This window comes from Arachis hypogaea, chromosome 15 (genome assembly GCF_003086295.3).
Source record: "Arachis hypogaea cultivar Tifrunner chromosome 15, arahy.Tifrunner.gnm2.J5K5, whole genome shotgun sequence".
NCBI classification, from domain to species: Eukaryota; Viridiplantae; Streptophyta; class Magnoliopsida; order Fabales; family Fabaceae; genus Arachis; species Arachis hypogaea.
In genome coordinates this window covers 17,818,943-17,845,944 of record NC_092050.1, presented here as the reverse complement: position 1 = coordinate 17,845,944, position 27,002 = coordinate 17,818,943, and the positions used below count along the sequence as shown (strand labels likewise).

At 35.8% G+C, this 27,002-nt stretch overlaps 1 protein-coding gene across 1 annotated transcript; it reads right to left on the bottom strand.

The window, feature by feature from the left end:
* Window positions 1–3,647: 3,647 nt before the first annotated feature.
* LOC112749764 (ethylene-responsive transcription factor ERF022) lies at window positions 3,648–4,575 on the bottom strand. Its single transcript, XM_025798135.3, has one exon. The coding sequence runs from the start codon at window positions 4,449–4,451 to the stop codon at window positions 3,864–3,866; it is 588 nt and encodes a 195-aa protein (XP_025653920.1). The 5' UTR covers window positions 4,452–4,575; the 3' UTR covers window positions 3,648–3,863.
* Between the last annotated feature and the right edge of the window lie 22,427 nt (window positions 4,576–27,002).

The following is a 27,002-nucleotide window of genomic DNA, read 5'->3' as shown; positions in this document are numbered from 1 at the left end:
CGATCCTTAATCGTACTTTTAAAATTCGAAATGCCCTCAGCCCAGGAGCCCTGAACATTCCAAGAAGCATCCACAACATTTCCAAAATCTGGGTGAGTGATCCATACCGCAAGAAAGCAAAATGGCTGTCTCCCTCTATTTTGAGAGAAGGTTGGAGAGAGTTGCAGGCAGGTAGGAGAGTGATCTGATTTAAGCATGGGTATATGTTTAATAATCACCTCTGGGAATTTAATTTGGCAATCCAGGTTGCTTAATCTCCTGTCTAATCTCTCTGCAAGATTACCTCTCTTCCAGGTGAAGGGCCAGCCTGTAAATCCCAAATCAACCAAGCCACAAAGTCAAAACACAATCCTGAAAATCTTTGCAAGCCCTGTGACTAGTACTCAGCGCCTTTCTACTTTTTTCGTGATTATGAAGCATCGCGTTAAAATCGCCTAACAGACACCAGGGGAGATTAACATTAGCAGCATAGGTTTTAAGGTGTTGCTATAACAATCTTCTAGTCGCCCTTTGGGGGCTCCCATATATAGCAGAAATGAGCCAGGGAGTTGAGTTATTACCAGAGATTTTAAGGTGAATAAACTGCCTATCATGCTCCAGAACGTCCACCTTCCAAATAGAGGAATCCCAGAGACACCAGATTCCTCTAGCATGCCCTGTTGCATCCACTACAAAGGATTGATCAAAGCCTATCTTGTCCCGAATTTGATTTCCTTGGATACCACTTACATGGGTTTCCAATAGAAAGAACAAATTTGCTCTATACTCATGTCGCAGATCTCGGATGAGTGAAGGGAAGGCTTTCCTACCCACCCCCTGTAGTTTCAACTAATGATGTTCATGATCAAACCTGGTGTGAAAGGGAAGCCACACGGCCAGATTTACTTACGGGAACAAGCCCCAAGCAGCGGACTCACCTGGTCCCGAGACGATGATGCAATCAGGGTTCCACCACCACCGGCATCGATCATGGCAACGTCAAGGTGTCTCACTTGGTTACCTTTGGCCCCCGTGTTCTCCATTGGCTCCTCTGTAGGTTGCTGTTGTTTATCTGGGTTGAAAAGCAAATTCTCTCTTACCACATGCTTCTCCAGATTTCTTCGAGAATCTTTCAAAGTATTAAAGGCATCCCATCGGTCTCGCTCCATCCTTTTCATGTATTCACTAACCACCATTTCCATACCTTAAAGCTCAGAGTTGTGTTTCTTCCCCTTCGCAGCTTCCATATGGTTCTCCGACCCTTTAGGGTTTACCGTAGAGGGTCCTGGCATTTTGGGTTTGTTTTTGCCAATATTTTCCTTCCTACCCGGTTCGATTGTGGATTTTGGGCGGATAGCAGATTTTTGCTGGTTTTGTGGGTTTTTCCCAGCACCCGGTTTGATGGTCCTTTTTTGCACTTTGATCTTACTGGTTGTAACTTGGGCTTGGTTTACTTGAGGCCCATTCCTTCCCAAAATACCATGGCTCACTTCATAATCAATCACATCTTCATGTATACTTTTCGGATTCTCTTTCTACAGGATATCAAAGCGGGATCCCGAATTAGGATTATTCCTTTTTGGGGAGTTTTCTTCTTCACGGCTGTAGATAGTAATCACATCTTGGTTGGCGTGAAAATGTTTCTTTCCTACTTGGGGTTTCTTTATATTATTGTATCTTTGCACTACCATCCAAGGCCCGAAATTCGGGTTGGACTTACCGTTGCTATGATTGCGGTGATCTTGTGATTCTGCAGCCCTTCCATTTTCGTCTCCAGCACTGCCGGCCGGCACCTCACCCTGCAGACTATCACCGGAACGGTTCTCTTCCATAGGGTCGCCATTGTTAGCACCGTTTTCCATGCATTGTTCATATCTGTGGCCATATTTGCCGTAGGAGAAGCAAATTTGGTACAAACCTTCACATTCGAGATGTAGTTCATAGCCAAGCACTGAGATTTTCGGTACTAGTTGTTTTGCTAGGTCGATCTCCACACATATACGAGCGAATTTACCCATTGAGTGAATTGAGATAGTACGATCAATCTTGAGCATGTGCCCAATGGCTAAGCCAACTCTCCAGAGGAATCGGTGGTTATATGGCTCGATCGGCAGGTTTGGAATGCGAATCCAAGCTGCGATCTTTCTAATTTCTGTCGATCCGCATAAGAAAAAAGGCCGCCATCTTTGCACGATGAGGTAGTGGCCAACAATCATCCAAGGACCCTCCATAAGCGCATGCGCGTAATCCTCCTCATCTACAAAGTGAACCAAGAAGTAGTCACGATTCATATCAATAACATGAATCTTACATTTCTTTTCCCAATCTCTGCGGAGTCGTTGTTCCATAAACGCGAACGTTACACGTTTACCCAACACTTTGACCATGAGAGCATTCTTCCATAGTTTACACCACTCTTCAAATTCCTCTTTTGCCACAAGGATTGTGGGACAAGGATTGAAAGGTTTATCAGCACTTTCTTTGTCATCTTCATCCCTATACCACTTGTCCTCAGGGTTGGGGCCATCATTTTTCATGTTAGGCAAGGTATTCTGATCATCTTTAAGTCCTGAGCTCGTCAATAGTGTATCTTTATATGATCCATTCGTTGCTGTGGATGTATTTTTTTTCAGTTGGGACAATTTCCATGCACTCAGATGGTTGATTGAAATCTATCTCTTTTCGAGTTTTCACTTTTTTTATGCTTCTCTGGACGAGGTCGTCCTCTAATCTTGAGTGAAAATTCTAGCAGAGCGTTGATCCATATAAAATAATCTATTTGAACTTCTGGTTAGGAGTTATTTACCATACTTTTTCATAATTTAATAATTCTCAAAGTAAAAGACATCCTCAATTAAAAAAAAATGAAAATAATAAGAGACTTCAGTTACTTAATAAGACGAGATAGTTGGATTTATTTATCTATTAATAATAGTATAATCACGTTCAAAACCACCATGAGGAGATTGTAATCCGTGGTTAACACCTTGCTTTCCTACAGAAAGCAAACAGTAAGCCACCTACTCTGCTATCTTAACAAAATTAAACAAACCGATATGCTGACCTCATGCTTACGTTGATATATAATTCTCAAAGCCTTCTCGGATTTAAATTTTGTATACTAGCTATGTAGAAAGAAAAGAAAAAAAAATTCAAGTCGTATGTATTTGATCAAATTTTTTTTTAATTTGAAAATTGCTTTTAACTCGTTCTTACAATCTTTGCGTTTTATTTTTTTCATTTTCTTCCAAAGAGTCTTATTGTCAAACAGTTTGTAATAGCTATGTTTAACTTGTGATGACCCCACCATACATGTTGTAAATGTTTTTTGCAAAACAATTATTTAGTTTTTCTTCAAGTTTAACTCTGAATACCTTGATGAATAATTCCATTCCAAATAATGTATATTTTAGTTTAACGCTGAACAAAATTAGTTCGTTAATAAGCTCTTAATGCAATATATATGCCAATTATATATAATTAGACGATTATGGAAATAACCAACACATCAATTTTACAAGCTCAATTCTGCATCAAAGTTACAGCCATTCTGGAAAAGATATGATAATGATGAAATGTCAAAGAAGGAGAAAATCAAAGGAGCACAGCCATTAATGAATTAATAATTGGGTGGTTAATTTTATGACTCAGAAGCTAAGCAAAGGATATAAATCAAATGGGACATACCACCTTATTATATATATAATATACATGATGCAATTGACATAATTAAATAATAAATCCAATTGCTTCATTTGAATTAGTCTCACTTAGACATTAGCAGCATGCTGCATTAATTTTAGTATACTATATTATAGGGACCCAAATCAAATTTAGGGAAGATGCTTTATAGTAATTGATTATTCAATTCTCCAAAGCATGATTCATGAATCCCATAAAGATTCATGCTGAATTTCTTCCCATTCGCTTAACTCTAACATACCATAATCATAATCACAATAATCATGATGATAATTATGATCATGGAAGCCAAACATGAATGCTTCAGTAGCCATTCGCATCCACATTTTTGGCGAGTCTAATGGAGATTCATTAATCGCCTGAATCTGACTAGGAGACAATCCTATCCTTACGGGAAGGATAGTGCCCTTGTTGTTATCAGGGGCACTATCTACCTCTGTAGAACTCTTGAATCTTAATGCAGCTTGCTGAGCCGCGGCTTGCACGTCCTCGGCCCTTGAACTCACCGGCCGGGGCATAGTCTCCACCAACTCCGGGAAGTTGAGCCTGGCAGAGCGGCCTCTAAGGTGCAATGCCGCCACATCGTAGGCTGCAGCCGCCATTTCAGGTAGCTCATAGCTCCCTAGCCATATTCTGGTTTTCTTCCCCGGTTCGCGAATTTCGGACACCCATTTGCCCCATTTTCTCTTACGAACTCCCCTGTAAGACTGCGGCACCATCACATTATCATTGTTACATTCTTGCATGGTGCTGCTAGTTGGATTTTCCATTGGAAAAAGAAAAGCAAAGAAGAGTTTGTGGTAGTAATAACAATGATATCTTATAAATAAGAAGAAGCAAGGGTTACAGAGTGAGGTAGTGAAGATTCATTATTCATATATGTATATATATATGATCGTAAATGAAGGTTGCATTGCGTTACTTTGAGAAATTAGTAGAAAATAAAATGGAGGGAGCTTCGTCGCAGTTACGTTAAGTGCGAAGATGCTGTCAGTGAGTGTGCATTCGCCACGTTTACTAATTATGTTGGTCTTTGCATTATTGAGTTTGTTGATGTCATTGGAAAAGTTTTTTCTTTTTTCTTTTAAAAGAGACTTGGGATTTTAACATATAGTGACCTCCTTCTTCTATATCCACTAGTTTTATATTATATTCCTAAGTAAAATATATTTGTATTACTATATTTTAATGATATTAGATAGATCACTGTCCCTGGACATTTTTCTTTTGTGATTTCAATTTTATAAACCATCACAACCCTTGCTAGTGTAGTCAAACTTATTGGTGACCCTGTTTTTCAGGTAATGAACTAATGATATTAGATTCATGTAATCTCAAGATTACGGACTAAAACCTTATTTAATAAGATTATGAATTCAAGTAATAGAATCAGTCACTTATACAATTATCATATTAAGTGATTTATATTACATTCTTTTAGTTAAGTGCAATTTATTTCGAATCCAGTATCAACGCGGTATGCATGAACTAATGATGTTAGTAGCATTAAATGAAGCTAAGATACTCAATTAGCAGAGTAAAACTATGTGGAAGCCAGTGAAGATGCAAATATGTATATATATGTGATTACTTTATGTATACGCAGCTTCATTAATAATTGGAATTAGAACAGCAAATGAATCGGTAGCATTATTTAATTTGTCCATAGTGTCACACATAGAAGAGTAATGTGAAATAATTAATTCTAAACGTTAGATTATAAACTTTTAATTTTAAATTTTAATTCATAAATCTAAATACTAAAGTTAGAAATTCTAACAAATTAAAAGTTAGTTCTTTATATTTTTCTTTAGATAAAATTATGGTTTGGATCGCAAATATTTTGTCTTAACCAAAATTGCTCCTAATGTTATTTTGGTTTTAAAATTATCCTAAGGTTATAATAAATTTTATTCCATTAAGAAATAACTTTTTATAGAATACATATTTTGATCAATTTATTAACCAATTGTTGTTATATATCACATAGATTAATTCTTTGCGCAATAATTTGTAAAAAAAAAAAATTAATAATAGACAAGATTAATAATGCGATCAAATAGGTTCAATTTTCTATTTAAAAAAATATGTCAACAATTTTGGATAACTAATCTAAAATATAACAATTAGTGATTATTTTAATAAATAAAATAAATATTAAAATTATAAATATCAATATATATTCACGTGAAGTTAATAGTTGAGAGCTATTAGATAAAAATTTAGTCAAATCAGTCAAATTATTTAATCACTATCAATTATCAACTTCATGTGAAATCGACTGCATCTGAGTTTCCACCTTAAAAAATTTATATTTTATACCTTAATACTTATTCAATTTTTTTATAAGACAAATTTTTTTATAAATTTATCTCTCATCTTTTAAGACGAGATAAGTAAAAAAGAATAAGCACACATTACAAGAAAAAGTAATATTTGTAACAAAAAAAATTGTTATAAAAAATCAAAATTTTGAAAGAAAAAGATTTTGTAACAAAAAAAGGGGCCATTGCAGTATGCCCTGTTACAAAAAAATTTTGTAACAAAAAACGGAACTGTTACAATTCAAAGTGATATTTTATAACAAATTTTTCTGATACAAAAAATCAGAAGTCGTTACAAAAGTGGTAACAAATTTTGATCTTTAAAGTATTTTTGGTGACAATCTATTTTTTCTATCATAAAATTTTGTTACAAAATGTAACTTGATTTTGTAACATTTTTTTTCTTTAGTTACAAAAGCAAAATAATTATTTTGTAACAATTTACAAATTGCATGCATAATTTACTAAATTATTTTTTTAATTAACTAATATATTAACTATTTTACTAAGCAAGCCTACATTTATATAATATGTAAAAACATACATAATTCAAACATGTCTCATTTAGCTAAAATTGCTTTAAAACAAAATAACATTAGTGAGTACATTGATTAGTTCTATAAGTTATATGTCTTACACTAGTTCAACTAAAAGTTAAAAGTTCTAACATAGATTAGTGTCTTTATAAATCAAAATATTCATGAATCCTTTAGGTAGCATGTTGTCACTATTTTTGCACCGCTGTAAATGAGAAAAATCAAAACAAAAATTAGAAACAAGATATAATACTAATTACAATTTTTTCCATTCACTTTTATTCAAAAATAATAATAATAAGCCTAATTTGGCAAAACAGACTTTCACCAATTTAAATCAACCAAGAATATTATGACAACAAGCTACAAAGTAATTACTTAACCAACTATGTCTTTAAAATGTTTCCTCATAACATACCTCCAATACTTCATCAAATTCAACTAGGCTCTTTCTTATGCTGAAGATGAACTTTTTCTGTATTGATTTGCAACCCCAAGAGTTGTACATATGTGATGATTCCACTGTGTATCATGAAAGAAGAATTGTCATTATATGAGAAGATGGGTAAAAAAGCACAGGTTCAAACATCTTTCCTCTTTCCAAAATCAAATATATATCCTAATGAATGATAATGTTAATAAGTAGATTATAACCTGCTCCACAATGGCATCACCCTTAATTGGGATATCCTCATCATTTGTAATCTTTGATATAAGTCTGACAGCCCATTCCGTATCAAAATTGAACTTTTGAAACATCTCGTCGAGTAAGTTGTAACAAGGATAATATAAGAATTGTTGACAGCTCTTAATTAGTAAAATAGACTCATCCAATCCACCACAAGAAACCTAGATGTAAACAAACAAAAGAAGCAGCATAAAACATTTAAAAATTTAGACATAAGATTCAGTCCTTATCTTTTGCAGACAAAGGGGATACAAATTCAAACCTATACCTCATTAAAACATTCTATTCATAAAAACAATAGTTGTATTTGTTTCCATAAAGAGATCAGGCACCCAAAGTGCGTAAAATAGATCTCTCGCACGATGCTCTTCCCACAAACGTAACATTATTAACACAGTTAGAAATGGAAGTTATAGAACATGGATAAACTATTACCTTTCTTCTTGCCTCCCCTTTGATCAATACCGTTGGATGTCCCATTTGTTCCACGTATGTAGCTGCCAGGGGCACAGATATTGTGAACAGAAACACCAATTTCCCCTGCTGATTTGCTAATGACAGCACACTCCTTCAAAGTATCATATATTTCCTTTATACTATCATCTTTCATATATATGAGGAAGCAACTACTCAACTGTCAAGCATATAAAGATAGCCAATTAAATCAGGTCTCCAATGAAACAAAACAACAGAAGCAGTTTCAGTAATTCAACAGAACAACCAGCAAGGCAGCAACAATGAAATAAATAAGTCAACAACCAGCAGCAATCCATCAAATAGCTTACCATACTAAAGTTCGAAACTGAATCAAGAAATAACTTACCATACTAAAGAGGTGTGACTAAATCGAACAGCCACAATAACAACACTTGCTGCATTAATGGAACGGCTCAAAACAAGGGGGCAGTAGCGGAATGATGGCTTCGACGGCGGCATACGACGGAGCAACTCACGATAAACAATCCCTGGCACAAACAATCTCAGCAACAACTCTTATAGTAACCAGGATTTTGAGCGACAATGAGAAAAAACCAGAATAGGGCTAAAGCTTACCAAGGAGATGTCGGCTCCAACGGTGGCAAAACGGCGACGGAGCACAGCTCCTTGAATGTTAGGAGAAGAGGCTCACAGCGGCAGTGACAAGTCACGATGAGGATGACGATGGCAGGCTCGCAGCAGACGCGACACCTCTTCCTCTCTCCAGTTGGTTCTCCCTCAGCGTGGCGCTCTTCCTCTCGATGGCGATGCACACCTGCGACTCCATGGATGGCGACGGAGCTTCGGCGGCACAACCCCCAACTCGCGAAGTGGCGGCGACGGTTGGACAGAACTCTCCTTCCTCGCGCATCTCTCTCTCTCGACGTTACCTCCTTCTCGCGCGAACTCTTCTATCGGTGGAACTGACGGTGATGACGACCCAATAGTGACGGTGACGGCTCGGTGGCCCCAGTGGTGACGACGAGGCTCGGCGGCCCCAATGGCGACGACGACGAGACTCGGTGGCGGTGACGCGTGATGGCGGTGCAGACAGCTCCTCCCCCGACGCTCTCTTCCTCTCTCTCGGATCCCCCTCTACTCTCATCCCTTTCCTTATTTCCATTTCTTCTTTCTTTCTGTTTCAGAGTGTGTATGTTGTGCTGCTGAAGGGGAAAGGTGAAGGTAGTGTTGAGGTTTGGGGGGAGGTTGCAAGGCGGTTAGGGTTAAGCTAAAAGGGTTAGGATTTGTTTGTTTAAAAATAATTTAGGAATTTAGGTAAAATCAAATGGGAATTAAGGTTAGGATTTTTGATTTGGGGATAGAATATTTATTTGAAACCTAAATAAATTTTAAAAATTATTTTTAAGAATACAATTACTTATCAATTTATTAGTTGGCTCTTAATTAAGTATTCTAATTTAAAATATACAATAATATAAATTAGAGATAATTAAATTAATTATTTTTAAAATATTATTTTATTATTAATTTATAAATTATTTTTAAATAAACACTAATTAAAATAAAATTGGAGATACTTAAATTAATTTTTTTTATAAAATTTAAAGCATTGAATTTAAAAATCTCAAATATTTAAATTAAATCATATAAAATTTTTTATATTTTTTTTACTACTAAAACTTTAAATTATAACTAAAAAAATATTCTGTTTAAATGACTTATTATTTAATTTTTAAAAGAATTTTAAATTTAAAATATCATTAATTTGACGTAAATATTTTTAGTAAAATAAATTTTTGAATATAAAATCTTAAATAAATATAATAAATCATAAATAACTCATTAGGTTAATTTTTAAAAATTCAAAGTCTTACATTTAATACGTTAAAATAAAATTTTTTATTAGTTGCAACAAAATATTTGAATTTTGTAATAAATAAATAATTTGTTACAAAATTATTGTATTTTGTGACAAATTATTTTTTTGTTGTAAAACATTATATTATTTTGCAACAAAACAACAATTCAATACGAAAGCCAACATAATTTGTAACAAAAAAAATCACGTTGTTACAAAATATTAAAATGTTTTGTAATAAATTTTTTTGTTGTCACAAAATATTCTTATTTTGTAACGATAACTAATTATTGTTACCAAAAAATCATAATTTGTTACAATTTTAAATTTGATACAAATTTTTTGTTACAAATACTCCATTTTCTTGTAGTGACATATCTCATCTTTAATATTATTATTGTGTTTAATGACTAAAAATATAACTAAAATTTAAATTTTAAGACACAAAATTTTAATTTTTTTATATTTTTAAAAAATAAAAATACAAAAAACTTAAAATTTTAAAAATAAATATTAAAATTTTAATAATTTTTTTAAAAATATTCTCATTTAAATACCTTTATTTCTAAAAATTCTAAAGACAGAATTTAAAATTTTAATAATTTTTTTTTAAAAATACTCTCATCTAATTTTTGGTTATTGTACCCGTTCTATCATTTTCATCAATCCAATACACTAGTTTCTAACAATTAGAGAGAAGCAAGGTGTGGCTATGGTGGAGCTTGGTGGCACTGTCCTTCTTCAGTGGCGGCGTCCCTCCTTTTGACCGGCTGAGCTCTGAGAAGACAATTATTTGTCATCCCACCCTTGGCCATGTCATAGCTATTTTCATGAAACTCTAATGTGTGTTTGTCGTTTCGTGCCAAGCTTCAATCTCAAAGAGGCGTTAGTTACTGATGAATGTACCTTCTTCCTTTCCTTTTGTTTCTTCTCTCAAAGGTTGGAACTTGAAAATATCAGAAATTCAGAATCATACTTCATTTGCATCACTCAGCTATATAACTCGCGTATCAATTTTCACTTCTACAATCGATAGTTTACTCAAGTTTATTTATTTTGTCTATTTTTTCCTTTTTTTTAGTAATTTGTTTGAGCTGAAAATCTCTCAGCTTATTTTTGGATTTTTAGTAGCTTATAAAACTGCTAAGGTATGGAGCTTTGGAAGTCTGAAGCAAAAAAAAAAAAAAGGGGGAAGAGAAGGGATTAAGGTTTATTTTGTTTTATTTTTTTAGTTAATAAGGATATTCAAGTTATTTTATTTGTTTCGGCCTTTATATTTAAATTAAATAAAATATTAAAATATAATTTATTTTTATATATTTTATATTAAAAATAATAAATAAAATTTAATTTAGTATTTATTTTTTACGCTCATTTTTTTTCAAAATGCATACTTAACAAAAGCAAAATTAGACATAAAATTTTATTATTAATTTTTAATGGTCAAATATTATTATTAGATTAATTTTAAAAATTTTAAAAATTTGACTACTAAAAATACATAAAATATAAATAAAAAAATTTTGTGATAAAATTAAAATAAAATAAAAAGACATTTTTAAAATTTTGGATAAATTTTAAAAATAAAAATATTTTTATATTAAATAATTTTATAAAATATATAGAATTATCTAATAGTTTTGGACAGGGCAATTTACTATAATAAATAAAATGCAAACAAAATTTACTAGAATGCACAAAATAAAAAATGGATACCAAAATGCATTTTTCGCCTAATCTATATAAACCGCGACAGGGGTCTCACGGTTTACAGAATACACGTTATCCGCTATAGGCGTGTCACGGATTACGTGCAAGAAGAAGTGAACATAAACCGCGACAGGGGTGTCGCGGTTTACGTGTGTGCGTGAAATGTGCATAAACTGCTAGAGGGGTGTAGCGGTTTATGCATTACTATAAATACGCTGGAGGGGTCTCGTGGATTATATTTGTGCTGGAAGAAAATCTATTCTAGAGAGAAAAGTAGTGGAATCTAGAGAGAGGAATAGAGAGAATATTGGTTGAATTGAGTTGAGATAGGAGTCGTGACCATGGCGGAGGCACGCAGTCTATACAGGCTCAACGGCGTTGTGCACGTGGCCGGGAGCATAAACGAAGAGGTTAGCATTATAATGTTTAGTTAACTTATTTTGTATAATGTTGTTTGTATTTTCTGTTATTTTGGTTATTTATAATTTCGTTATTGTTAGTTAATGTATTTAAATTTAGGTTTACATTATTATTTTAATCAGAAAATGTAGTATTTAAATTATTTAAATTATTATTTTAATTGAATTTCGTGATTAGAAAATAGAAAGTGTATGCTAGCAGCTTAAACATTAAAACTGTAGTTATGTGGTAGATGACTATTAATTAATGTTGGATTTTTTATATGTTTGGTTTATTCTGTGACATTCTCCAGTCGACTAGGTGTATATATCTGGAGAGGGCCGGTTTGTACCACCTGGCGAGGCTCAACGCCAGGTGGTTTTGGTTGGACGAGCCCTTAGTCAGTGCTTTCATTGAGCGGTGGCGTCTTGAGACGTATACCTTTCATATGCCCTTTGGAGAGTGCACTATCACGCTGCAGGATGTAGCATACAAGTTGAGGCTGCCTGTGGATGGTTTACCTGTATCCAGGTGCCTTACTAATTTTGAGAAGTTTATGGAAGAAGGCAGACCGGTGTGGGAGTGGTTTGAGGAGCTGTTTGGCGAGCTGCCACCACAGAATAAGGTGAAGCAGTATACAGTCCACTTCACCTGGTTTCATGAGAGGTTCAGGGTGCTGCCAGCTGATGCTACAGATGAGACCGTATGCATATATGCACGGGCTTATATTATGATGCTGCTTTCCACTCAGTTGTTCGGTGACAAGAGTGGAAACCGGGTTCATATATGGTGGTTGTCCTTTGTGGTGAGACTTGATGATATGGGCAGTTATAGCTGGGGTTCGGCAGCGTTTGCCTGGCTATATCGGTGCATGTGTCGGGTGGCCAACAGAAACATGATGAACTTGGCAGGCCCCCTTCAGCTACTGCAGTCATGGATTTTTTGGCGGTTTCCTAGCCTCAGGCCGTGGGGGTTTCGACACATATTCCTTCCCATTGGCATCTAGGTATTCATATTTGTATAGTTATGCTTGAGACTGTAACTATTTTTATTATGGTTATGCCTGTTAACTTTCCATAACGTCTTTTACATTCAGGTGGGCCACTTATCTGCCTTCATCCGACCGCAAGGAGGAGAGAGTCATCCAGCTTCGCCTAGCTTTGGACCGATTAGGCAATCGAGATGTAAGTTCATTCATTTTCTTTGAATTTTTATGTAATACTTAACTATATATTTGTTAGTTAAATTTTCATCTAGTACTTAGCTAATTAATGTATTCTGTCAACATCTGTAGATTGTCTAGGAGCCGTATGCTTCGCTCAACGTGATAGCTGTTGTGCATCCAGAGATTCTCACCGAGGAGCACAGTCGGTTATGGCGTGCATGTACTTGCCTGATATACTTCACCATCATTGAGTGGCACCAGGTGGATAGGGTGCTGCCACACCTGGGTGGCGTTCAGCACGAGCCTGAGCCGGCATCGAACATTGATTGGTTTCATGCCAAGGATGGGAGGGGTGGGGACAGATGGTTCCCGAGCTACTACCAGGTATGGCACCTTAGTTGGCAGAACAGGTTCGATGCTGTCCTGACTATCCCCCGAGTGTCTGATCCCGGGCCGTCCGCAGACTTCCTGCGGTGATGGTACAGAGTGGCTCTTAGATTTCTGTTGCCAGATTCCATGATTGCCGATCCTAGGGCCGATGAGATCTCACAGGATGTTTCTCAGAGAGGGTCGTCACAGGCTCCTCCGAGGGTACCCATGCCAGACGTGCCAGATAACAGGCGCGTCGAGCGGCGACGACGCGTTGGTACGCGGGCTACAGACCAGGAGTGGCGATGGCTGGATGACATGATTCAGGATGACAGATCCGGTGGCGACGAAGTCGGACATGCCGATCACTGTGTCCGGCGTGGCCGTCCTCAGCGTCAGGGTGGTTCATCGGGGGCACATCTTCTAGTCCTAGTGATAGACCTGCTGAGCATGCAGCGGCGGATACCCAAGAGGTTCCTCTTACACATGTTTCCAGCTCCCAGGTATACCACGACATCCATGGCCAGATGTATGATGACCTGGCGGGCCCGACCTTCACGATGGATATGGAGCACGAGGTTGGGAGTTCACAGTTTTATTCCGACTTTGCAGATCTCATCCGGGATGACGGCCCTCCAGATTTTCAGCAGCAGACCCCACAGGATCAGGTTCCTGAGACCCAGCCCCAGATGGACGTTGCGCCGGAGTACCTCCCAGATATGGATTACATGCAGCGGTACCAGCCACAGATGTCTGACCCTCATGGATTCCAACACCAGCTACATGTAGACTTGAATGAGCCTACTAGCAGTCTATATGACAGTTGGTTGGGCATGGGAGGGACGCCTGCATCTGCATATGACGTGGGCATGCCAGTCGATCCTCCAGCACAGCAGCGCAATAGGCCTACCAGAGTGAGGCGGGCCGCTCGATGTGGTACATGGTCGCATCTCCTGAGCGCATTTGGCCATGACTCTGCCGACGAGGATCAGGATAGGCAGGGGCCCTAGCTTACTATTTTTTCTTTCCATTCATGATACCTATGTATGTCGAATTTACCATGTACTTTTGTATTATATGTGTTTGTACTTAGTTTATTTCCATTGAATTAGGTGTATGTAATGTATGTTTTTTGTTAACCACACACTTTGTTTTATGTTTTATATAAATATTTATAGTAATGCATAAACTGCTACACTCCTCTAGCAGTTGCACGTAATCTGCGACACTTCTATAACGAATTACGTATATTCTATAAACCGCAGGACTCCTATTGCAGTTTACATAAATTGGACAAAAAATACATTTTGATATCTATTTTGTATTTTCTGTATTTTGATAAATTTGATTTGTATTTTATTTATTATAATAAATCACCCTTTTGGATACTTTTGAAAAGGGGATGGTACGAAAATGAAAGGAGGTACAAAAAAGGAAATTAAAGTAAATGGCGGTGCTTCATTCATTCACCTACTAACACGGGGTGGTTGCATTGCATGCACATCGAGAAATGAGACAGTAGATGGTTCACACTTCACACTTCCCAAGTCACAACACTGGTACGGTCAAGGTCAAGGGTATGGTGGTGAATGCTGACGGTGACTACGCGTTTATTAGAGGGTACGGTTGCCATGGCGGCGCTGTTATTTTTTCCGAATAAAGTTTCAATTATTCCTTGTGCTCTTCTGACTGACCATAATAATTCATAAAGCTATATGGCATATCAATCCAGCTGTTTTAGTCATTCCTATTTTCCGAGTTTTTAATCTAATTCTTCCACGTGCGTCCTACATATATCATTATAATTCAAATTAAACTACCATGTTACATTTAATTTGATGAAGTCCACATATTATTATATTATATTAAACCTTACGTAGCTAACTAGCTTCAAAGGAATAAACAGTAATTTAGTATGACTTCGTTTTAACATCTATTTTGTCTAGTCTTATTAGTCTTTTATATATATTATATATTATTTAAAAGATTTACGGACAACGTGGTAATAGATCTCATGTTCACAAGTTATTTTCTTGTTTCATCATCTCATCATCTTATACAGCTAGCAGTAGTCTCTATTCTCTAATCTATATATCTTCTTCATTTCTCTTTAATTAAGCTTTAGGTTGCTTTTTACGTGGTTAGACTAAAATTATAATTAAAACTACACATGCTTATAACTTTTTATGAAAATATAATTTCACCCTTTAATTTTTTTCAACAATTATAAGTATATGGATGATGTTCTATTTTTTTTTTCTACAATATTTATTAATCAAATATTATTTTAATATGTCTTTCGAAAGTTACCTGAAATTAGGTTGTTTTTGGGCCTAAACGTGAGGTCTAGACTCTTTTGAAGCAGCGTTCGATATCTACTCGTGTCAAGGTACTGCCGTCTAAGTTCTTCATGATGAGGTGGGGGTGGTACCTACAAGGAACTCCGATACTTAAATTAGCAACGGTTTTAGGCAGGTTTTTATAAGATTGGGTTCAAAAAATATCTGAGGGTGTCAAGGTATTTATAAGTGTAGATGTAGAGTTGATAACCACCTTTTAAAGTTGTTCTACTGTTGATGGTGGGATGGTTACTCCCTTTCAGTGGGGAGTTTATTAAGATCTCTTTTCTAGAAGAGTAGGAGAGGTAGTAGGAGTCAGTTACTTATTTAGATAAGGAAGGCCGAGTCTATATCGTTATGACCGACCTCCACGAGGTCGGGTAGGTGCTGTTCTGTATGACGTTTGTAGATTGGGCTTTATCCATTTCGGGCCTGTATATGAACAGTGTCCTTGCTTGAATCCGAACTTTATTAGTTCGAGTTCAAGCATTCTTAAGTCAATCATGATCTCGGGCGGTCTTCATCTTGTCACGTCGGGTATACCGCCATTCGTGGAGTTAGGTCGGGTACTAGACGTGATTTTGAATCTGAACGTTACGTCTTTTCATAACCGTTCGCGCGCCTTTTTAGTTACCTTGGTAACTGTGCATGTCATTAAATGAGGGGTAGATGTACCCTTTTGCCCCTAGTAAATATATATAAACATAATTACTTTCTCTTTCTTCTTTTTCGCTTTGTCTTATGAACTTTCACTTCTTCTTTCTCAATACTTTTCTTCTCCCTCTCACCATTACTCTGTTTCCTTCAAAAGTTCTCTTTCTTAGGGAATTTTTCTTCAAGCTTTTAATCGCGTTGTAAGGGACATTTGTTCGTTTGATTTGTTGTCGCATGCGTTCCTTGCTGCCTCTTGTTCTTCATCAAGGTAGGTTTTTCCTTTTATCATTGTTGTTTCACTAGTTGACGTTTCTTGGTGGATGGGATTGTTGCTTTGATGTTTTTTTGTAAGGAAGGATCTTTGTAATGTATTTTTTTGAAGATATGAATGGGGGTTAAAAATGCGTCTGCTTTCCATGTTTTCTGGTTGTTCTGTGTTCATCATCTCCTTTGTTGTGAATCTTATTTGCTAAAACTTTACAAGAATTTGTAGATTCTAGGTGTTTATTGAATTTTAGAGTTTTGTCTTGTCCCCAAATGGTGCTATTTTTGTTTTGAGTGATGGCGCCATTTTGCATTCTAGTGAAGCAGGTTGAAAGTCCCATCCTTAGGGATGGTCCGACCACTTTTGCATACTGTGTGGTTGTGATATGTTACCCGACTTGTAGTTTCCTGATAGTGACAAAGCTTTATTTCGCTTTTGTAGGTATAATCCTTTATGTCTCGTTCGGTTATTCTTAGCATGTCGTCTAAGGTTCCTCCCGGTTTAGATTGGGTAGATATTAATGTCATTTCTATTGTCCCTGTGGTTGATAATGTATATGTAGAGACGTTTCGTAGATAGCTTAGGCTTTGTAGGACCCAAGAGGATGAGGAAAAGTATGAAATAGTGGCCCCCGACCTAGAAGATAAGATTTGCTTTCCACGACTTAATAATTCGAAAAGTCATTTTCTATTTATATATGACTGCCTGTTTACTAGGCTCGGGGTTACACTTACTTTTTCTGATTTTGAAACTGAGATCCTTAGTATATGCAAAGTAGCTCCCTCTCAACTCCACCCGAACTCAAGGGGTTTATGAGAATTTACCAACTCATAACTCGGGAGCTTGATTTTTCTTTATCTTCAAAGGTTTTCTTTTATTTGTTCCAACTCACCAAGCTTTTCAGCTCGAGAAAAGAACAATGGCTCTCTTTCTGAGCTATTCAAGGCCGAAATTTTTTTTCTATCTTTGACGAATCCTTTCATGACTTCAAGAATTACTATTTTAAGGACCGCGATGTTGAGGGTGCCCGACTATTTTTCGTTGATGATAAGGATGAACCCACCTTTAGATTATATTGAGAAAAGGTCTCCACCATTACTAAATATAATAATGAGGATTTGGATGAGATAGAGGAGGCTATAATGGCCTTTTTTTCATGAGTGTTGGGGTCGAGCTCCAAACCTGGACACAAATAAGTTCTTGATAGGCAACCCGAGCTATGTCCGTACGAAATTAGGTAGTTAGCTTTTCTTTTGTAGATAATTTTCTTATGTGTTGTTGGATGATCTGACTTGGATCTCTTGGGTTTTGCCTTTTTTTAGAAAAAATGACCAGTGGTTCAGAAGCTTTACAAAGAGTTTGGTAGGCTAAGAAGAACACAGCTACTAAGACCATCCAACTGAAGGAGGTCGGAAAGTCGGGTGATACTTTCTCTCCTTCCAAATTAGATTCCTCCTCCTCTCAATCAGCAAAAATTGTCCTCCCTTCACCCCCGCCCTTGCATACGGAATCTTCGCCCCGAACAGTTCCTCCCGTGCCTCCCTTTTCTGACTAGGGTTCTCGGAAACGAAAAGCACCTTCTCCCGATCTTAATAGTGTCCACGAAAAAAACATCAATGCCATTGAATTTTGTGAGGAGCACATCCTTCCTTATAGCCATATAAGTATGGACGATGTTTCTCTTTATAAGCATTTAGAAGTACTCACCCGGGTGGTATCCAGACTGCAGAGGTGTACTCTGCCCTCCTAAAACAATTGGAGACAACTCCATTTGACTCTATTCAGAGAGAAGTGACCGATCTCTGAGCTGAGGTTGCTTCCTTTCGGGAAATCAAGTTAGAGTTGGAGGCTGAAAAAGGAGCTCTTTCGTCCAACATATCAAAACTTTGGGAAAAAGTGAAGCAATTCGAGGCTGCTTGTGCCATGGTAAAAGTTTGTAGAAAAAGGCTGAGGAGAGTTATACCCGTATTTTCGGGAAGAAGCTGGATATGAAGAAAGACTTGGCTAGGATGAGGGAGCAGTACGCTAGTCTGGAAGAGACAGTGGCTGAGGGAATGGATGAGCTGACAGAGAACTTGAAGGCTCAATTTCGAGCCCTATCCTCTAAGGTCGACCTTTCTCCTATTAATCCTGACAAGGTTGTGGTTGATGGAAAGACCTTTCTCCCATTAATTCTGAGGCCGAGTCCACTCCTATTGGGGATCCGAATATCTTCAATGCTCGAGTTGAGACCCACATAAACTCCTCCATCTCGACTACCGAGGTTCTTCCTTCTGTTCAAGCCGATGGGGCAGGCCCTATGGTTATTCATGAGCAATGTCCTCCACTTTCTTAGTTTTTATTTCAAAACTTTTTTGTATTCAATGGCCCGATCTGTGGGTCTTTTTTAATACTTTTTATGTAATAGTTTTAGCTTGAATACTTGTTGAATATTCTTGGTGTTATATTGAAAAATAATACTTTTGACAAAGATATTATTGAACTCATTAACAAGCCAATGTTCTACAAGTTTAGACTTCGATAATTATCAAGTGCTTGTCGACTTCAATCATTGCCAAGTGTCAAAAAATATTTCGATCAACTTCCAAATACATGTTAGAATTAACTTTGGATTGGAACCAATTACATATTCCGTTAGGTACTCTTATTAATCGATTAACGCAAATGTGGAAGTTGAAGAGGCAGACTCGATAGAAGTTAGCTATGTCAAAGAAGAGCTCAGCAGTGTCGAGGTCAAGTTTCGATAAACATTCTTTCGAAGAATGTAATCTTCATTGAAAAAAGGATTCATCAAGGAAAAGAGGTAGAATTCAATCGAGGAGCATGATCGAAGAAGAATAACAAGTGGAGTTAATTAGTGGCCGTTACCCACGTTGTACAAAAGAGCGGGAACGGTTACTCAAAGATCAATGCATGTAGGAGTTACATTTGAAACATATTGGTCGAAGATTTCTATAAATAGGTGAAAGATTGAGGAATAAGGGTTGGAATCTTTTCAGAGAAAACATTCACATTTCCTCACATCCCCAGCGACTTTTTGAGTCAGTCAAGAGTTTTTTTCTTTGAAGAGTTCCTTCCATGTCTTTACTTTTCATTTAAATTCCCTGTAACTTTCTTTCTATGCAATTTATCTTCTTGGCAATGTCATTTCGTTTCCTTTAAATTCAGCAACTTTTACCCTTTTCGGTCTTTACCCTTTTAATTTGCCCTTTACTTTTTCCAAACACGTTTCCTTTCTATAATTTGATTTCCCTTTTATTCAAGTTATGTAAGTTTTATTGTTCGTTTCTAATTTTTGCAAAGCTTAGTTCCTTTTTCTTCGTCATTGTCAAAGGCATAGATTTTGATGCAAATAAAACTATTAGTCACAAAGAGGAGTAGGTTTCGCTCCCATACCACTAGATATCGAACCACGTTCGATTTGCTAAAAATCGATAAAACACCTAGTTGCAAGATTTTCCCCTTTTGTGGGCCTTTTGAAATGCCTTAGCTATTTTGCATACCACACTTATTTTATAAGTGCTCTTCGTAATATTTTTAAATATCACTTAACAAAAATTTTTTATGATTGAAGGAGGCTATCCTCTTTTTTAAGAGCCGACAAATAAAGAGGATTTTCTTTTGCAACTCGTTCGTTCGAGCTGTTTTATGAGGTCGGATACCCTCATTTTCACAACATTTTGTTCAAACTGTTATAAGGTCAGGTGAAAATTGGCCTTCTTGATGTTGAGGCTTGGGTCCGACCTTAATAGGTTGGACTTATTTTATCAAGTTCTTTCTGCTTTTCGTTTCAGGCTTGCTTCTTTTGCCAACTTGTTTTTGTACAAGTGGCTTATTGAGGTTGGACCACGATCTTCTTATATAACTTCTTACACCAATTGGGACCTCGTCGCTTTATCTTACCGACCATTTAGGTCAGACAATGATTTTCGTACATTATTGAGCTTAAATCGGTGCATGTAGTAAAACAATTACTTTGTAAAAAATGAGATAAATGACAAATTATCATTAATAGAAAAGGATTTACAGATGCTATTTTGCTACTAAGAGTTTTTCGATCTCTAACTCCTAGCCCTTCCTATGATGCCTAGTTAAAACCCCTTCAAGAAAATCATTCTCAGGAAAAAAACTATGAAGTCAGGAAAAAGAGTACACCAGGGAGCAAGATGCACTTTCTAGCCGCAGTATCTCTTCATATTGTATGCATGCCATGACCTACGGAGTTCGTTCCCTTATAGGTGGTGCGGATTTAGAATGTCCGCAACTGAACCGGCAAGTGCACCGAGTCGTCCAAGTAATACCTCAGGTAAGTGAGGGTCAATCCCACGAGGACTGAGGAACTGAGCAACAATGATCAACTGATTGGCTTAGTCAGGCGCATAGAAAATTTGATTTTGTGGAATTCAAAAGCATTAAACAATAAAGCAAGAGTAAAGACAGTAAACAGCACGTTTGGTGTAAAAATCAATGAGAGAGACAGTTAAGGTATCGGAGATGTTTACTTTTCCGGATTAAGTTTTCTTACCAACTATTTTAGTCATGCAAGATTCATTTCATGGCAAACTGTAATTGACTAAACCATAATCTCTTAGTGATTTAGTCTCCTCTAACCTTCATCAACTGCCAATCTCTTGGTCACTTGATTCCGATTAGAGAGTTAAGTTCAAATCTAGTTTGTGGCCACAAAAACCTAATTATCCAATGCTAAATGGATTATATGTCACGTATCCAGATTAGTTCAAGTAATTAACAATTTAGGAGGAATTTACTTTAAAGCTGTGTTCAGGTGAGAGACCTCTCCCAAGGGTCACAAGAACGCATCTAGAATAAGGGTTATATTCTCGTTCCACCCATATTTATAAAATTAAGAACAAAAGTAATCCTTGAAATTGAATCAGTACATTAATTAAATAGAAAAGTAATAGTCTTAATCCATAGAAATAAACAAATCTCCTAACCCTAACCAAGAAGGTTTAGTGGCTCATGACTTACAAAGAAAACAAGGGTTCTGAAAAGTGCGAAAGAGAAAAGATCCGAGCCCTCTTCTAAAAGGTTAATCTTTTTCCTTTTATATCTAACCTAATTTGATTTGAAGATAAAAAAACTATTAAATCTTAAAACTAAAAGATATTGTTTGTAAATAAAAATTACAAAAATAAAATATATGATAACTAATAACGGCTAGAGATGCTCCAAGAGTGGGTTTTCAACTCGAACTGCTTAGCGCTAAACGCCAGTTGGGTGTTTAGCGCCCATAAGGGGGCAAAGATGTTGCTGTTTGTTGGGCTTACTGGCGCTAAATGCCATCTTGGCATTTAGTGCCCAAAGGGGTAGCTCTAACTCTTCTCCTTTTTGCTCAAAACTCTACCAAATTGATCCAAATTTCACCTGAAATCACAAAAACACTAAAACAACTCAAAATAGCATCCAAAGAGAATTTTTGCACTAAAATATAACAAAATTAATAAATACTAACTAAAAACAACTAGAAAATAAAGGGAAAGGGGGTATAAGATGCTCACGCATCACAACACCAAACTTAAACTGTTACTTGTCTTGAAGCAACTAAAACTATATAGGACTGAGAAAAGAAGAGAGAAACGCTTGAGACTTGAGTTTTACCTTAAGCTCGTGTCTAGGTACTGAGTGGGGCTAATGACACTCTTTCTGAATAGACTCGGCATCTCACTATCCATTGAAGCTCAGAAATATTGATGTCTCTCAGCACTAGAACCTGGATGATATTATGGACTCTCTTTATCTTGAAGCTCTGGTTGATCTTTGAACACAACTTTCTCTTATCTTTTCTTTTGGTGCTTTGCACCTTGAGCCTAGCCGTGACTCTAAGTGTTTTGTCTTCAAGTTTAACTTGATACAACACCACCACAAGCACTTAATTGGGGAACTCTTTGAGTTCTAATTTTTCTTTTCATTTTTCTCAGACAGTGGTGCTCAGAGCCTTTGGTATACTCTGTACTTGCATTTGGTCACGACTCTTAGTGCTTTGTCTCAAGGATTACTTGACACATTCACACCACAAGCATATGATTAGGAAAATAACTCTTTTGAGCTTTAGATCAATTTTGACTCTCCTAACTATTGATGCTCAAAGCCTTGGACCTTTCTTTTTATTTTTCTTTTTTATTTTTGCCGTTTGTTTTGCTTCAAGGATCAATGTCTTACTTAGTTATAGAATCCATAATACTTCTCTAAGTTCCTATGCCTCAAGAACCAACATTTTTAACTTCAAAATCAAAGATGTACTGTTTATTCATACATTCAGAATTAAAGATAATGCCACCACATCAAAGTAATCAGAATAATCTCATAATATAGAGCTTAAACCTCATGCATTTTACTATTTTTTTTCTTTTTTTTTTTATTTTTCAAGTTTGGTAAGGAATACATGAGACATCTTTTAAAATAAACATAGAATATAGAAATAAAAATAAATAACTAAACCAGAACGTAATAAACTACTCCTAATGATCATGCAGAGGCTTTAAACCGAAAATAGGAAATAAGAGAAAATACAAAAAAATAGATAGATAGATATAGCGAGAGATAATGAAACTCAACTACCTCAGCCATGGTGGCTGCTGCTCCCTCCTGGGAATCCTCTTTGGCGCTTCAGCTCATCTATGTTGTGCCCTGCCTTTACTGCTCCTCCACTAGCTGGTAGAGGAAGGTTAAGTGGTCCTAATGCTCAATCCTCAGCTGATCAATAGATAATGTCAGCTCTCCTATAGATGTGGTCAACTGGTCCCAGTAGTTACGAGGAGGAAAATAGAATCCCTGAGGCATCTCCGGAAGCTGCTACTGAGGAGGAGGAACGGGCTCCTGTGGTGGTGCATGCCCATGTTCTCTAGCATACTCCATACCCCTCCTATTAATATGTCTATCGACCTTAATAGGGATATCTCCAACAATATGAACTCGGGCTGCCTCACACATGTGGAAGATGAGGTGAGTAAAGTCCAACCTAGCAGAGGTGGAGGCCTTTGCCACTATGCGGTATAGCTCCTGAGGAAGCACCTGGTGCACCTCCACCTTATTGCCAAGTATGATGCAATAGATTATTACTGCTCATTCCATTCTAACCTCGGTTGCTTGTGGGGATGATGGAACGCTGAATGAACTCCAAACATCCTCTAGCAATCAGCTTCAGATCATGCCTACCTAACTGGTATGGCTGACCTCTGGCGTCCCTCTTCCACTGTGCTTCGGGGAGGCATATGTTTGTGAGGATCTGGTCCAGCCTCTGCTCAGTGTTGATCCTCCGAGCGTATGAATGAAGGTCCTCTCTTGATGGTGGCAGGTGTTGTGCTTCCCTCACACTCTCGAGACTAAACTCCATAATCAATCCTCGGACCATGGTGTGCCAGTTGTTTGAGTCCAGGTTCATGCCTTGTGCGTGCTTGTATGTCACCCAAAGGGTGGGCGTAGAACTCTCTGACCATAAACATGCCAACGTCAGTCATGGAGTTGGTCAGAAATTTTCAACCCTTCCTCAAAATCTGGTACTGGATCTCCAGGTACTCATCCTGCTTTAGATCGAAGTGGACCTCATGGATCATCTTCTTTTTTCTCACTATCTTATGGAAGTGATCTTCGTGGGTCTTGGAGAAGAACTGGGTGAAATCATCCAGACTGGAGACGGGGGCCTTCTCTTTCCTCTTCCTTGAGGAGGATTCACCAGTCTTGGGTGCCATGGAGATAGTAAAAAGTGAGGAAAAAGCATAGCGCCCAACACCAAACTTAAAAGATTTGCTCGTCCCTGAGCAAAGTAAAAAAAAAAAAAACAGAAGAGAAAGGATAAAAGAAAGCAATGTGGTAATAGAAAAGCGAAAAGAAAAATATAGTGGAAAGAAAGGGTTACTCACGGTTATGTGATGAAAAGAAAGAGGGGAGGAAGATAAGGTATAAAAAGATGGAGATAGTGGAATAGAAGATGGTAGAGAGAGTTGTCGGTATATTTATAGAATTGGGGAGGGGGGTTGGGGTGGGTTGAATGGGAGGGAAAGAAAATTTGAATTGGGTTATAGGGAAGAGAGATTGATGGAAAAGATGAGTGGTGATTGGGTGGAGTGGGGGGTGAGTTGAAGGAAGAGTGGGATTTGATACGATGATGGAAGGTGATGTTGGGAAAAGGAGTGGATGAATGTGGATGGAATAATGGGTAAGGAAGAGAAAGAGAGAAGGTAGTTGACTAATCAAAGTGGGTGGGGGTTAGGGTTTTAACCGTTGGTTAAACCCCTTCCTTCAAATTCGAAGCTGAGGTACTGGGCGCCAGTAAGGGGACTTTTTTTTTAAATTGGGGCTAGCCATATGTGGTGCTAAATGTTCAGTTGGCGTTTTTCCTCATTTTTCTCCTTTTCTCTATCTTTCTCGTGTCTTCATTCAATATATCTCTCATATATATTATTATCAATAACTAATTATAAATTTGACAATCAAAATATAATACATGATATTCTCTAATTGTATTTAAATTAATTTAAAATTAAATATTAAAATTGAAATATAGTTATATTATATTCATATATTACTAACTAATTTAATAACTAAAATGTGTCATATGACACTCTCTTATTAAAATTTAGAGAAAATATTTTCTCTAAAATTAGTAAACCTCTTTTTTATATTCTCTTATCTACCTCCCCCTTTTTTCTATTTCTCACAATCCTTCACACTCTATATATAATTTATTATTTATATTTTATATTAATAATTTGATAAATCAAAATATATCTCCAGATATTTTTTATTATAATTAAAATAAATTTTTTTCTTAACTTCTAAAATTAACAAACTCCCTCTCTCATTTTCTTCTTTATCTTTCTCTCTCTTTTCTCTTATTCTCTATTTTTTTCTAGCTTTCTGTTTTATAAAAAATATTATTATATGCATATTTTTTATTTAGTTTTAAATTTTTACTGCTTATCTTTCTAATTTATATTTTCACTTTTTTTCTTCAAATATTTATTACATATAATTTAAAGAAAATACTAATATTGTGATTAAAAGTTAGAATCAATATTTTAATTATTTTAAAAAAAATAAGTTAATTTTATAGCTATCAATATAAATTTTTTTATGCTAGTATATAATTATATTTTTATAGATAGAGAGAAAAACAAATATTTTTTTTAAATAGCAAGCATAAAAATTAATTATTTTTATTTGTGCAATAGGCTTAATACCTAATCAAATATAAAAGTATACACGTTAAATTCTTTCAAATTTTAAATAACGAATATTAAAATTAATTATTAGTAAAAAATTAAACTCTTTTATATAAAAATAATAACTAAAAATTTATTATTTAATTTTTTTATCTATAGAGATTCTAATTTTTTTAGTTGACAGAAATTTTTATTCTTTATCAGCTTTTTTGTAAAAATAGTTTAATATTATAAATTTTTTATGTCATAATTTATAATATTATGATATAATTTTAAAATATTTATATTTTTATAATTTTATTAAAGGTAAAAATACTAACATATATATATATATATATGTTATTTTGCAAAGATTTGCTTCTAATGACGAACAATGCTATATAAGCAAAATAAACGTAATTTTATACAATGTTTTTTAGATTTATTTGTTTGCTGTTTTGGTGCTCTTGAGAGGTTCAAATCATAAAAAGAAAACGTATTTTTATACGTAATATTTTAAAGAATATAAAATTGATTAAATTTTAATTGTAATAGTATAAATATATAATAATAATTTAAAATATTAGTTAATATTGAAGAAAAATAATAGATATTAAGAGTAAATAGTTTTTAATAATCAAAGATTTGACCACTAATAAAATTAATTACAAAAAAATTAAATTGACGTTGTATTCATAAGAGATTAATATCGTTTGATAAAATATCCAATAGTTAAATTTAAAATGTATTCTATTATATATATAAAATTTTTAAAATATTATTTTCATCATCTTTTCTATCTCTACTATTATTCAACCACTTTTTAGAATAAGAATCAAAATCTATCTTAATAATCCAACCCCTCACCCTTCACTTCTATAGATCTTCTTCATTCATTTGAATCAACTTAAGCATACACTCGAAAAGCAACTTACTACTTCGCCAAACCAATGGCCGCAACTTTCCATATTCCCCTTTTTACTACAAAAAAAAAAAAAAAAGTTTAAAATGGCATTAATAATGCGATGGTTTTCTAGGATGTTGTGTTGCTGCCATAATTAATTGGCATTCAATGGCATTTTTTTGTGATTTTAGCGGTTTCAAACTGCCAATATCTGTATTCATTATTTAAAAAAAAATTCAACTTTGATCCAACCTTAAAATTGCACACTAAAACTAACGCTGCCACTTTGTTAGGTCGAAAACGTTACCACTATGATCTACTCCGGCAACGATCTCCTCAATGGCGTTTTCCTCTAACTAGAATCTTCTCCATTGAGATTTTGTGCAGTGAACTCAAACGCTTCCTCTATTATCTCCTCTAGTGATGATCTCTTCCAACACGATCTCCTCCGGTGATATTCTCCTCCGGCGGCGTGGTCTCCTTTGGCCACAATCTCCTCCATTGAGCT

Coding starts and splice junctions, on each gene's coding strand:
- LOC112749764 (XM_025798135.3), bottom strand. CDS start 4,451: ATGGAAAATCCAACTAGCAGCACCATGCAAGAATGTAACAATGATAAT.